At 46.4% G+C, this 14,062-nt stretch overlaps 1 protein-coding gene across 7 annotated transcripts in view; it reads right to left on the reverse strand.

Annotated features, from left to right (window-relative positions):
* Positions 1 to 14,062, reverse strand: part of ABI1 (abl interactor 1) — a 68,102-nt gene that overhangs the window by 7,445 nt on the left and 46,595 nt on the right. For 2 of the 7 annotated variants that reach the window (XM_044293715.1, XM_044293714.1), the window contains 4 exons: positions 12,968 to 13,068; positions 10,965 to 11,033; positions 6,360 to 6,536; positions 2,169 to 2,255 (listed from right to left, as the gene is read on the reverse strand). In XM_044293715.1, the coding sequence (XP_044149650.1) occupies positions 2,169 to 2,255; positions 6,360 to 6,536; positions 10,965 to 11,033; positions 12,968 to 13,068 (434 nt within the window). The remainder of the gene's footprint in view (positions 1 to 2,168; positions 2,256 to 6,359; positions 6,537 to 10,964; positions 11,034 to 12,967; positions 13,069 to 14,062) is intronic. The other 5 variants (XM_044293717.1, XM_044293716.1, XM_044293720.1 and 2 more) reach the window with 3 other exon arrangements.

Consider the following 14,062-nt stretch of genomic DNA (forward strand, 5'->3'; position numbering starts at 1 on the left):
CAGCCCCTTTAAATATCATATAAGTGCGGAGATGTGGGTAAACTAAATGCAGGTTTGTAATAATGAAACTCTTAAAGGGGTTATCCAGAAAATTATATTGATGACCTATCCTCAGGATAGGTCATCAATATCAGACCAGTGGGGGTCTGATACCTGGGACCCCCGCCAATCAGCTGTTAGAAGAGGTCTGGCGCATCGCGGCCTCTTCCTAGGCCATGTGACGTCACCTTACATCAGTCACATGGCCTAGTTGCAATACGAAGCACAGCTGCTGTACTATGTACGGCGCGGTGCTTCGAAAACTGCAGGAGTCTGCAGCACTCACCAGAGCGCTGGTGAGCGTGACGGCTCCCTTTACCAGATGATTGTCAGGGGTGCCAGGTTATTTCCAGAATAACCCCTTTAAGGTGGCATCTGTTTTATCATTGGGGGTTAGTAAAGAATGATACTAGTGCACTAGTTTACATATAACAACGCCATCTTATTAAAGGCAACTGTATAAAGGCCTATTGGTGCTACTACAGCGTGCGGTCTACCGCCAGGACAATAAACCTACAGCGTGTGCGGTCTACCGCCAGGACAATAAACCTACAGCGTGTGCGGTCTACCGCCAGGACAATAAACCTACAGCGTGTGCGGTCTACCGCCAGGACAATAAACCTACAGCGTGTGCGGTCTACCGCCAGGACAATAAACCTACAGCGTGTGCGGTCTACCGCCAGGACAATAAACCTACAGCGTGTGCGGTCTACCGCCAGGACAATAAACCTACAGCGTGTGCGGTCTACCGCCAGGACAATAAACCTACAGCGTGTGCGGTCTACCGCCAGGACAATAAACCTACAGCGTGTGCGGTCTACCGCCAGGACAATAAACCTACAGCGTGTGCGGTCTACCGCCAGGACAATAAACCTACAGCGTGTGCGGTCTACCGCCAGGACAATAAACCTACAGCGTGTGCGGTCTACCGCCAGGACAATAAACCTACAGCGTGTGCGGTCTACCGCCAGGACAATAAACCTACAGCGTGTGCGGTCTACCGCCAGGACAATAAACCTACAGCGTGTGCGGTCTACCGCCAGGACAATAAACCTACAGCGTGCGGTCTACCGCCAGGACAATAAACCTACAGCGTGCGGTCTACCACCAGGACAATACACCTACAGAGTGCGGTCAACTTTGCCCTCAGTCAACATGGAGTAGTCTACACTGCTACTAATTGAAGCCAGCCACACTTCTTTAACCAGCAACAGGACCTTCCAACAGAAACCCTTATTTGCAATACTCCATCTTGACTACAGCGTGGCATCATCGTATAGATCGGAGTGCACCAATGGTGCTGCTGACCTTGACCATTCTCAATACCTAAAGATGTCTTTTTTTTCTTCAGGCCAACCTTTACTTGCCTAGCCAACCTAGAATATGGGGTGTTTGGGGAGGTATATAATGACAAGGCCAGTGAAAGAGTGAGGAGGAATGCAAACCACATGGAGAAGCGCAGGACCAAGAGCATCAACAACCACTTTGCAGAGCTGCAGGAGAATCCCCAAATTCCTCATCACCCTGTAGGGACATTTGATTTCAGTTGTCACCTAGATACTGGGAGAGCTACGCAGAGAAGTAACTACTTGCATTCCCCATGTAATCACAATTCTGGAGCATCTATTCTTCTATGTTGCGCCATTCCTTTATTCTTCCTGCTAGAAGTTCTGAACAAATTACTAGCAGTCTGCAGTGAAGGTCCAGATGGGTTTTACCAGTTGGGGGTGTGCCCCTGACACTGACATCACTGATTGGATAGTGTCAGACTGTTCAGGGACGCACCCAAAACTGGTAACCCCCGCTGGACCTTAACTGCAAACTGCTAGTAATGCATTCATAACTTTTAGCAGGAATAATAAAGGAATGGCACAACACAGAGTGATGAGAGCAGATGCTCCAGAATTATTATCACATGGGGATGCAAGTAGTTGCTAAATCAGACATGTCAGCAGAGGGGACAGGTCTCATATACGATCGCTTACGCAGGGCCAGATTCCATGCAGACGTATGGCCCTTGTAGGATGAAAGCGCCCAGCAGACCTCTAACCAGCGCTACCGGCAGCCATGTTGCTAGCCATGCAGAGAGTGAGGCTCGGTGCTCCTTAGCAGGGAGTGGAAAGACTTACTGTTTTCTTGCACCCTGGCCACGAAGCCTGTGAGAGGTATCTGTGGAGTCAATTGAGGCATTGGGGGAGGGGGAGAAGCGATAGAAACTGGAAGCAGCGACATCACAGTGGAGGAGACGGAAAACAGGCGAGGAAAGAAAAGACAAACGTGGCAGTCAGTAACAAGGACCAAAGGCAGCAACAAATCTACAAATTACAACAAAAAAAAAAAGGAACACAAAACAATGGTGCACATTGTAAGGAAGCGCCGAAACGTAGGTGCCGGTCGTGAAGATTATGACAGAGTGAATTAGGTGAACATTTCAATAAAAACTGAAGTACGGAGAGTTCATGATTGATGGAGAAGGAGGTCTGCTCCCCCCCCGGCCGCGGTCCACTATGGTCAAGAAAAGATGACTTGACAGTCTTAAGACGACTGAAAGAACAGGGCTCTGCTTCCTTGTAAAAGCCGACTTAAGTCTTTATTGAAACAGAGTGGTGCACTTCCATTACTGGATGTAATATCCCAAGAAAACAGCTTTGTGCGCAGTACCTCCTTATGACCAGCAGATGTCACCGGTAACACAGTCTATAAGGAGGCACAGGGCAAGACATTATTCTGGAAGATCTCGCAGCAATGGAAGCAGCACCAGGATTAGCAGCAAAAGAAGCCGATTAAATTAAACTGTAAAATACATATTATTTCTTGTTACACAATTGTGAAGGGGAACACTCAGCCCAGAGAGGGTTAAATTCACAAACCTGATGGGATTGATTAGTAAACCCAACATGGCTCCTTAGTACAATGATGGTTCAATACTGATGGTCGGTCACTTAAAGTGGACCCGTCGCCTCTCCGCCTGTGTCTCTTTTAGGCCTCATGCACACGACCGCAGAACTCAGATACGGCGCGTGTGCTGTCCACACTTTTTCTTTTTTTTGCAGACCCATTGACTTCAATGTGTTTGTGGCTGCAGAATAGACATACGGATGGAGAAAGAACACTGATGATCCGTGCTATTTCCGCATCCATAGGTCTGTTCCACAAAAAAAAAAAAAAAGAAGATAGAACGTGTTCTATACTCTGCTGCAGAAAGGAGACCAAGGGCCCATTGAAGTCAATGGGTCTGCAAACAGCGTGGATATAACACGGACGGTATCGCATTTTAGCGGACCGCAAAATACAATAGTGTGCACGAGGCCTTAGTAAACGTGTGTATTCTTCGTGAACTCATTCTGGAACATCTTTTATTATAGCCCTTGTTATGAAATTCCTCTGTTAATCCTCCTAGAAGTTTAAGGGAAAAAAATATGACATCAGGGTGGGCCTCCAATTGGGGGGTGGGGGTGTTACCACGCAATCGGACGTCGTTCGAATCGCTGCCGACAGTAGTAGACTGTGCAGGGATAAAGCCTTTACAGAGGGGAATGCTGCGGCACAGTTGTCAATTTATTGAAAGATAGGAGGCATAACAGAGGAATGGTACAATGCTGCAGAATTGTTTCATGAAGAATTTACAGCGTTTACTAAGACACGTCAGGAGAGGTGACGAGTCCTCTAAGTTACATTACGAAAAAATGTGGTCACCAAAAAGGTTCACTGACCAATCAGAAGGACCCACAATCTACAACCAACGCAGGAAGTATAATCAGGAAAACCCTTTACTCCGCCAGACTACTCTGTGTATGATTGGCTCTGCATGCCAGCGCAGGTGTGAACAGAGCCTTTTGACCCGTCACAATGGGCACCTCAGCGCTAACAGTCTCAAAACGGAAGCAGCAATGCAAAAAGACATGCCAATAAAGTCGTTTTTGGGAATATATATTAGATGATAGATATCTATATTCACTCACACGTACTTAGGATAGGTCATCAATGCCAAAATCGGTGGAGGTCAGAGACCTGGCACAGTGTTCGCAGTGGAGCGCCAGAACTAACCCAACAAACGGAGCTGGAAGCACCGACCCGGTGTAGTGGCCGTGCCAGGACACTGCAACCCAGAACTAGGCATGAGCGAACTTCTGTTTTAGAAGTTTGGGTTGGAGTTACTTACAGATTTGCGTTATGGATCCATAACGCAATTCTGCAGTAACCGGAACCCGAATGCGAACTTCTAAAAAACACAAGTTCGCTCATCCCTACCCAGAAACCATTAAAGTCACAATGAACAGGAGCGGAGCTGCAGCACAGCCACTACACGGGGGTCAGAGCCATGCTTCCCGCTTCACTCTTTGTGTTAGTTTAAGGTCCTGCTGCAAACAGGTCACTGGTGGACAAGTCGGGTGCCCGACCTCCGCCAATCTGATATTGATTAGCTATCCTAAGTATAGGTAACCAATAACTATAACCCAGTAAATCATTTTAAAGAGGTATTCTCATCTCAGACATCGATGACGTATCACTAGCATATGTCATCAATGTCAGATAGGTGAGGAGGACCTCAGGGGTGGGACCTGTTCCCATCTCCAGAACAGCCCCCTCAAAGAAAAGGAGAACACACCATGCAAATGAAGCAGCCCTCCTTCCACCGCTACGGTTATATACTAAATTCCATTGCCTATTTTCAGGTTCATCTGGGAAGGGTGAGTGGGCAGGTGGACATTTGACCACCAGGCAGTATTGCACCTCTAATCGCTTGAGGTGGAGGAGATGTTTTTGGTTGGATCATGAACAGACACCGCCTCTCCTCCCAGATGACGGCGCACATAACACACGTACACCGACATACACTGCACACAGCATTTACTACAAGAGAACAGGACTGAAAGCCAAGTACCATCTGACCAAAGTTACTGGAGAGGGTCCATGAGCTCAGACCACTGCTATTTTCTAACCATAAAGGATGATGAACACTTTACAAGAAAATCACTATCCCCAAAGGATTTCCCTAGAGAAGTTGAGATTTGGAGGACATCTACCCTCTTCAACTCCAACCGAAAACCCCCTCTGATATGTGGCCACTAACCATACAAAGTATAGAAGGTCGGTGGAAAGTCTATAGCCTATATCAAGAATCAGCAACCTTCCGCACTCCAGCTGCTGGGAGTTGTAGTTTCAAAACAGCTGAGGTTGCTGATCTCTGGCCTATAAAGTTAATTCAAGGAACTCCCGAGGCACATTAGCAGTTCCTTGCTTCTTTATTTATACATAGAGCAAGTACCGCAGGACGCGTTTTGGCCTGTCCAAAGCCTATTTTTAACTGCAACGAGCTACAAATATGAGAAGGCTGGGAATGCTTTAAAGATGTTTTCCAGGAGTGTTATCCCAAGGCTCCATTCACACATCCGAAATTTCGTTCCGCATTTTGTGGAACGGAATTGCGGACCCATTCATTCCTATGGGGCAGCACAATGTGCTGCCCGGACACGGAATTGCAGACCCGAACTTCTGGGTCCGCAATTCCGTTCCCGAAAAAAAAAAAAAAAAAATAGAACATGTCCTATTCTTGTCCGCAATTGTGGACAAGAATAGGCATATTCTATAGTGCTGGCAATGTGAGGTCCGCAAAATGCAGAACGCACATTGCTGCCGTCTGTGTTTTGTGGATCCGCAAAACACGTTGTGGACGTGTGAATGGACCCTAAGGATAAGTCATCAATGAGATTCGCAACGGCCAAACTCTCAGAACCCCCATCGATCAGCTGTTCGAAGAGGCCAACGGCGCTCTACAAGTGCTTAGACCTCTTCTGAGGCTAATGACATCACATTCGTGGGTCACATGGCCTACGTATAGCTCAGTCCCCGCTCAAGGGAACGGGACTGAGCTGCAATACCTAGCACGGTCCACTATCCAATGGACAGCACTGTGCTTGGTGAGCTTTGAAGAGGCCGCGCATCGGAGCTCTGGTGAACGCCGCGGCTTCCTCAAACAGCCGATTGGCAGGAGTGCCTCCCGCCATTCTAATATTGACGACCTATCCTGAAGATAGGCCATAAAGATCCCAGAAAACCCCCTTAATACTCTGGTCCACAGGCTGTGTAAGGTATCGCAGTCATCACCATTTCACTGAGAGCTGCAAACCCAAAACAGTACAAAAAATTATGGTAAATCTCATTCAAAGTATTACAAATTACAAAACACACTAAACATTTCTCAAGAACAGAAATCTAATAGAAAATAATTCCCTGACTGCAGCAGATAAGAATAAATCGCCAAACTGATAAATAACCAATAAAACTATTAATCATACACAGGAGGAGCGCAGGCTTACTTGAGTTTTGAGAGTACAAGGGCCCACCATTGATATGAGGTTGACCTGAGAACTGGGAGGTCACAGAAGGCGTCCGCCTGTATCCCCCAGAAGAAGCAGTAGACGTGGTCGAGTTGTGCCGAGAGATCTGTCTTGCCATAGAGCCAAACTGGGAGCTGGGAGCCGGGCCACCGCCAACTGCAAAGAAATCAGCCGAGAAGAAACCCGCAGAGAGCAGAGTTATTATCCACTGTACAAAGCAGAAGAACCCCGCCGAGATATTGGTGGAGAGGTAGGCAGAGGTTATATTGCCCGGCAGGTCTGCTCCGTATGATGCCATCTTCCTGACATCATAAGTAAGCGACCTGCTCTCCTGCACGGATGGTCACAGACAGTCAGAGCAATGTCGTCACAACAGTCACAGGGCACCGACTTTGTAGCATGCACCACCATGTACTACAACAGAAAGTTGGACTTTGCATTTGGGCGCCATGTTTTGAGGATGTTTAGGCATGCAGCGGTTCATATTAAAAGTATGTGAACATTACTACTCATTGAGAATGATCACCAAAAGGTGGAACCAGAGTCTAAAGGGGTGAGGATTTATCAAAAAGGTTTTAGGCCACGAGTTATATTCGCACCATAAATTTAGAGGTTCTCCCCACTTTTCAAAAAAGTGACAAAAAAAAAGGGGTGAAATTTAGAGGAAAGCTGTGACAGAAGATCAAAGATGCACCTAATCACCTCACGCCAGCACAGGGAGATCAAGACTAGCACATGGGAACGCCAGTCTTGATAAATCGCCCCCCTTAGGGATATAAAAAAAAAAAAGATTAATTTTATAACCTTTTGCTATAAAGCCGATCTAGTGATCAGTTGAGTTCTTCAGGTTTGGCACAGTGTCGTCAGTCATACCTTGTAAGACTACATGGCGGTCATTCAAATGAATTGAATTACCGGGTCTGAAACCAAGAGGCTCGTGGCTCTAGCTCATACAGGGAGGTTTTGTACTAATAGAAGGGTTACTTTAATGAGACAGGTCCTTCGTGCTGCTACCCGGCATAGCAAAGAAGGGTCAAGCGACAGGACAAGTGCCTAAAGTCCTGAAACCCAAGGCTACGTCCATACTGCACTGGTGGGGTATGTTTGCCGTATGTGTCAGGAAAGCTCCCGCCACATACTTACGTGTATCCATGGAACCATTTTGGACAATGGGAGCCTGCGGGTGATGGATGCCACCATATGGCCACACAGCGACATCCCAAGAAGGTATACATTGGGACAGCCTCCCAACGTACACCTCTGGAAGGGAGGGGGTGTTCCCTTATTCCAGTCCCCTGACCAGCAATTTGGAGCTCATTTAGAGGATGCAATCATATAAAGAGACAAAAGATTCCCGAGATACGTTAAAGGGGTGCTCCAATACAAGGGGGGAGAAAAAATAAATTAAAATTAAAAACTGCTCTCCCGGGGCTGCACATACTGTGAAAAAAAATTATTATATAAAATAAAAATTGCATAACATAATTAATGGCTCCTCCATCGCTGTAACGGTACCAGGGTCCCCGCTGTGATCCACTTCCTGTTTTGACAGGAAATGGCCGTGAATGTCGCTCAGCCAATCACTGGCTACAGTGATGACCCGCCTCAACCAGAGATTGGCTGAAGGACATTCACAGACATTTCCTGTCGTGTCGAGGCAGGAGCGGGGACCCCGCCAACATCAGAATGGCAGTGGCGGGAGATCAGTGAGGTGAATATCAGTTCAGTTACATTGTGCAGCTTTTTTTTGCGCTGAAGAAAAAAAAACAAAAAAAAAACACCCCCCACAAATAGCTTCTGGTTCGCACTCTTCGGTAATCATTCTCATCACAGAGCATTTTATAATCGCAGCTAAATATACAAATGGATCACGGCATCTAATCCATCACCAGGAAATTAAAGACATCTGGAATTAGCAGTTTTAGAATCATGCAGAATAAATTATTTCTCCGCTGGATGAATGAAAACATCTTGAACGCTTTCCTCCTCGCCAGTTATTTCATGGACTATCACCGCAAGATAAGGCCTCGTTCACACTTCAGTGTTTGGTCAGTGATTTCCATCAGTGATTGTGGCAACCCGGCCGTAATGGTGGACGTCGGGTCAGATGCGCTGACTTAATAGAAGAACGTGATTTCTCAGAGATAACACAAGTGATATTCTGCGCTTGTACTGCAGGGTTATTACTCATTAACAGCTGACGGCAAGGAAAGTCCTCAAGATGTTTTACAAAGCCTCTAAAGTGAAATGTGACTTAAGGGAGCCCCTGTAGGAGAACCTCGGGGGCGATAAAGCAAGGCAACACCGAAGCTGTGAAGAGCTATATATCCTATCCCTGGAGACACAGCAGAAAGTAATACCTATACATGGATCATCCCGGATATGCGCTGCATCCAATACAGATAGTCTTAGGGTACTTTCACACTAGCGTTTTTGTTTTCCGGTATAGAGTTCCGTTACAGGAGATCAATACCGAAAAATAACTGATCAGCTTTATCCTAATGCATTCTGAATGGAGAGCAATCCGTTCAGGATGCATCAGTTCAGTCCCTCTTACGTTTTTTTGGACGGAGAAGATACCGCAGCATGCTGCAGTTTTCTCTCCGGCCAAAAATACTGATCACTTACCGGAATACCGGATCTGGCATTAATTTATATTGAAGTGTATTAGTGCCGGATCCAGCATTAGGTGTTCCAGCAAAACAGATCTGGCTTTCCGGTGTGCCCATGCGCAGACCTTTAAAAATGCAAAAAAAAAATTTTTAATACCAGATCCGTTTTTCCGGATGACACTGGAGCGACGGATCCAGTATTGCAATGCATTTGTCAGACGGATCCGCATCGGGATCAGTCTCACAAATGCATCCGTTTACATCCAGATTGCCGGATGCGGCAGGCAGTTCCGGCGACGGAACTGCCTGCCAGAATCCTCTGCCGCAAGTGTGAAAGTACTCTTAAAGGGGTGGTCAGCAAACGGCTTTTAACATGCAGACCAAGTGACTACAAGGCACATACTAATGTGTTGTGACTGTACATATTACCTCCTTTACTGGCTTGATTCATTTTTCCAATGCATTATACACTGCTCATATCTAGGGGGTTATGACCACCCTGCAATCCAGGAACCATGGACGTGCTTGTACACTATAGGAAAAAAGTGCCGGCCAGGACCGTGGGAGTCCGCTTAGGCACGCACGCACAGCAGCACCCGGTATCTGATCTCTTGCACTGCAGCAGTGTATAATGTGATGGAAAAAGGAGGCAATATGGACAAAAATCACAAAACAATAGTAAGTAATCACTTTGTCTACATGGTAAATGCCATTTGCTGAAGTGGGACGACCCCTTTTAAGGGGGATTCCAGTTTCAAAAAGTAAAGCTTCTTGACCATACAATGAAAAGTTCTTAGACGTTTCCATATACTTTGTGCATCAACTGCTCATTGTCTTCGAAAACTCTGCTGGCAGTCACTGAAAGAGGAGGATGGAAATCTGTCCAGGTCATGTGACAACGGCACAGAACTCTGGTGACTGTATTGCAACGAGCCGTGCATCATCACATGACCAGGACAGATTGTCAGAAACGAGCCGCCATTCAACTACTACAAGCAGAGATCTTGAAAATATTGAGGTCTTAGTAAAACCTACTGCGATCCTACTGTAAAACGCTACCGATTTTCCAACCACAAAATCCATTTGGAAAACCCACAGCCTACCCATCCCAGGTGAACACACACTTAAAGGGGTTCTCCAAGACCTCACTACTGATTACCCATCCTCTGGATAGGTCATCGGTATCTGATTGGCGGGAGTCCGACACCCCAGGACCCCCGCCGATAAGCCTGTTTTAAGAAGGCGCCTGCGCTAGGCGGTTGCGCCACGGCTTTCCTCACAGCTTTTCCTCGGCGGGTGACATCCCGTTCATCGGTCACATGACCTAGGCACAGCTCAGGCCCACAGAAGTGAATGGGGATGAGCTTGATACCAAGCGCAGCCGCTATACAATGTACGGCGCTGTGCTTGGTGAGCTGAGAGAAGGCTGCGGTGCTCACAGGAGCGCCGGTGTCTTCTCAGACAGCTGATCGGCGGGGGTCCCCGGGTGGCGAAGTCTCCACCGATCAGTAGTAAAGTCTTGGATTCGGACACCTCTGACTTGCTCTGCAGAGTACTAACATATGTAGCTCTTCTATTTCGCCTCCACCTTCAGCGGATATAACCCTCCTGTATTCCTCTATACTCTGTAGATAAAAGGTAGCATGAAAAAACGAAACACGAGGCAGCCCTTATACAGAGACATGCAATATAACGCATCATCAGAACGAATGATGTCACAAGTAGGAGGCGCCTGTTTTACGCACATATACGGGAACACGGATGGTTGCGCTATTCAGCCAAACACTAAGTTTACTTCACTTCAGAGGCTTTTACACCAAACGACATAACATGGATTAGAGACGTGATAAGTCGTGTGAGTCACCTATGGATCATTAACACCAGGAAATGAATCTACAATCATTGGTGCACCTGGAAACCACCATGGATTCATGTAGAGAGGCACCCATACTCCATGTTGTAGAAGTCTCACCTGGTGGAGGGGGTGGAGGTGGTGGCGGTGGAGGAGGTGGTGGTGAAGGTGTGGGACCACCAGAGACACCTGGGGGAGTTTGGGTAGTGAAATAACGTGCATTGTCAGAACAGACAAAGGTTGTACAGTTGACGCTTTGTAGTCTCAACACATGATATGCAGTTAATCTGACAATACATAGCACTTAGTGAACACCTTCATAACGCTGTAAGGTCGGGACATAGACCGTACAATCTCAAGCAACACTAGAGGAGGATTTGTGCTGTTTCAACAGTCACTATATCGGAAGAATTTACATTAAAGGCTTCAGGGAGGCATGGATCGTAAAGAGAATGTATGAGATTATTTCAATCAGGTGTTATATTGGTCTTTGTGTTGTGGTTTCAATAGGCTGACCTGCCCTTTTTTTGTAACTCACTTATCAGCTTTGCTGTGTAGACTGAGGCACAGTCAGCAGAGTCATCTCATCATCATTACGGGGTGGGAAATGTAATCACGCCTCTAAGGCCTAGAGAGGGCAGAATACATCAGGCTTTGCATACATCTCCCCTGGCACTCAGAGAGGGACCGTACCTATCACTTCCTGAAGATTGTAACAGTCTAAAGTGCGAGTCTATCAAATCCCCTTCTAAACTCATAAAAATCTGCAAAGTCTATGGTCAAATTGAAAGAAGCATCTTCTATGTCTGGGCATTGCGAAATGCGTGTACAAATCAGATGCAAGATATTACATAGACCTTTTTGGGGTAATTCCAATCGGAGATGATGACTATTTTGCGACTGAGGGTTCATTTGTCTTACAAAAGCTGCAGGAGCAGTAGACCACATCCTCTGCATTTCTAGGATGACCCTTTGTGGTCATTACACTGAAGTTTCGCATTAAGTCATGGCATCAAATTTTCAGAATCCCTTGTAGTCTCCTTCTACACAGGACAACGGTAGCCAGATCAGTAGACTGGACCATGAGTGGTCTCTCTAACGCTCTTATAAAATTATTCCACCTTCGTTATGTTAGCAGTCATTGAGCTGTAAACCAACAGTGCCCACATCCTAGTGGCAAAAAGGCTTCACAAGATTCCCATATGACCATGTAACTAGTGCTATGTAAGCAACTTGTATTACAACCCATGAATGCCGTACACACTTCTCTAGCATGTTAAAGGGTACCTAGCATTTTAACATGCCATAGGTTTGGCTACAGGTTAGTCTGGGTAATGAGGCTCTCACCAAACACTAAAACGAAGGGGTAGAAGCATTTAGCCGAGTGCTGTGCCCCTTAGACCAGATTCAGAGTAGTGTCCATTGCGGGAAGCACGAGTCAGAGGTATTTCCCGTGGTGAACCATGCTTCTGTAACATGGCCTCATGTCATTATAATGACGAGTGTCTCTGCCTGAACTCCGCTGTAATGAACTGTACTGACAAAACCGTCAGTACAAGTCATTACAGCCGATATTGAGCAGGTACATACAGCATTATAAATTAAGAGCATCGTTCAGTCTAGAGGAAATATCTCAGATTCATGGAGAGTGTCTCTCTCAGTGAACATCCTCGTCTGAGACAGACCTTAGTTTCATCTGTCCTCGGAGAATGGAGCAAGTGGTGTACGGGCTTACAGAAAATCTATGGACCAACGCCGTACACTGCTCACGGTCATATACAAAGGGGAGCATTGCCTAACTAAGCAGATCTGCACCCTCAATTTAGTCATCTGTGGGATGTCTCAGGAACCAAATCCAAACTTTTGAAAAGTTCACACATGTCAGAAGACTGTTAAAATGATAGGTACCCTCTAAGTCTAGTAGGTGCGCAATCAAAGCGTTGGATCACAGATCTGAGACAGGTATTTTGTGAGCTGCTGATTAAGATCTATCTACTGATGTATGGAAGATGGGAAGATTTTCCTTGAAGCCTGCACAGTGTATTCTAACTTCTGAACATCATAGAGATGAAGCAATGTGAATATTCCGATAAGGTCAACTGAGGTAGAAAAACAAGTCTTACCTTGCCCGATAGTTGGAGGTGAAGGTGTTGGCACAGCTATAGGAATGCCAATGCTGCTGCTGCCGCTGTTTTCTCGACTACCGCTTCCTCCACTGCTTCCACTGTTGAGGCGACACAAATAAATTCAGATATAGGGGTATTCACTAATATCTCTACATTTACAAGAGCAGACCTTGGAGCCAGGGGAAGTGCAGCTCATAAGTAAGGTGACCCAGCATACCAAACCTCCCATGTACATTCATACCCTTAGGCCTTCAACCCAGAAGTCCAGACACAGTGGACAAAACTACAGCAAAATCTGCACGTCAGAGATTTTCCCCTATGTATTGCAGAGGGTGAAATCCACAGTGAAAGTCCGCTACTTTTTCTCTGCATAAGAATGAGTGCAAGCCCCCTTGAACACGACCAAATATTCGGTCCGCAACCCATTTGCATTTTTTGTGGATTAGTTGCAGACCCATTCTTCATTTTAATGGGGCCGCAAAAGATGTGAGCAGGGCAGCATGCACATGGCTGGGATCTGTGTTTTGCGAATCCACGATTTGGGGACCTCAAATGGATACAGTCAGAAGGCCTCATTCACATGTCCGTGCCCCAAGCCGTGAGAAGGTGGTCAGTGATGCATCCGTAAAGCTGTCCATGAAGGAACAGTGTTAGGTCCGCGTGTCCGTTTTTTGCTGTCCGTGTTGCATCAACACTGAACAGCTGAATTTTTTTTTCACAATGATCCGTAAAACACGGATGCAACACGGAGGGCATCTGTGGTTTTCACAGACCCGTAAACTAATGGGCATGATGGAACCGTGAACACGGACAAAATAGAGCATGGATCCGTGCGGGAAAACACGAATCCACGGACTATGCTAAAACACTGCCGTGTGAATGAGGCTTTATGCGGATTAGAAACTCTAAAGCACGATCTGATTTTCATACAGATGATTTCCACACTAAAAATGGACAACGCAACGTTAAAGAGGTTGTCAAGCCTTGTTAAGAAACGTATTTCCGGGCAGCAGTGTATTCAAAAAAAACCTCAACTTTCCAAATGCACTCTGTTCCAGTGACGTTACTCCTAGTGGTTCCCGCCAAACCAGA

Source organism: Bufo gargarizans, chromosome 5, assembly GCF_014858855.1.
Source record: "Bufo gargarizans isolate SCDJY-AF-19 chromosome 5, ASM1485885v1, whole genome shotgun sequence".
Taxonomy (NCBI): Eukaryota; Metazoa; Chordata; class Amphibia; order Anura; family Bufonidae; genus Bufo; species Bufo gargarizans.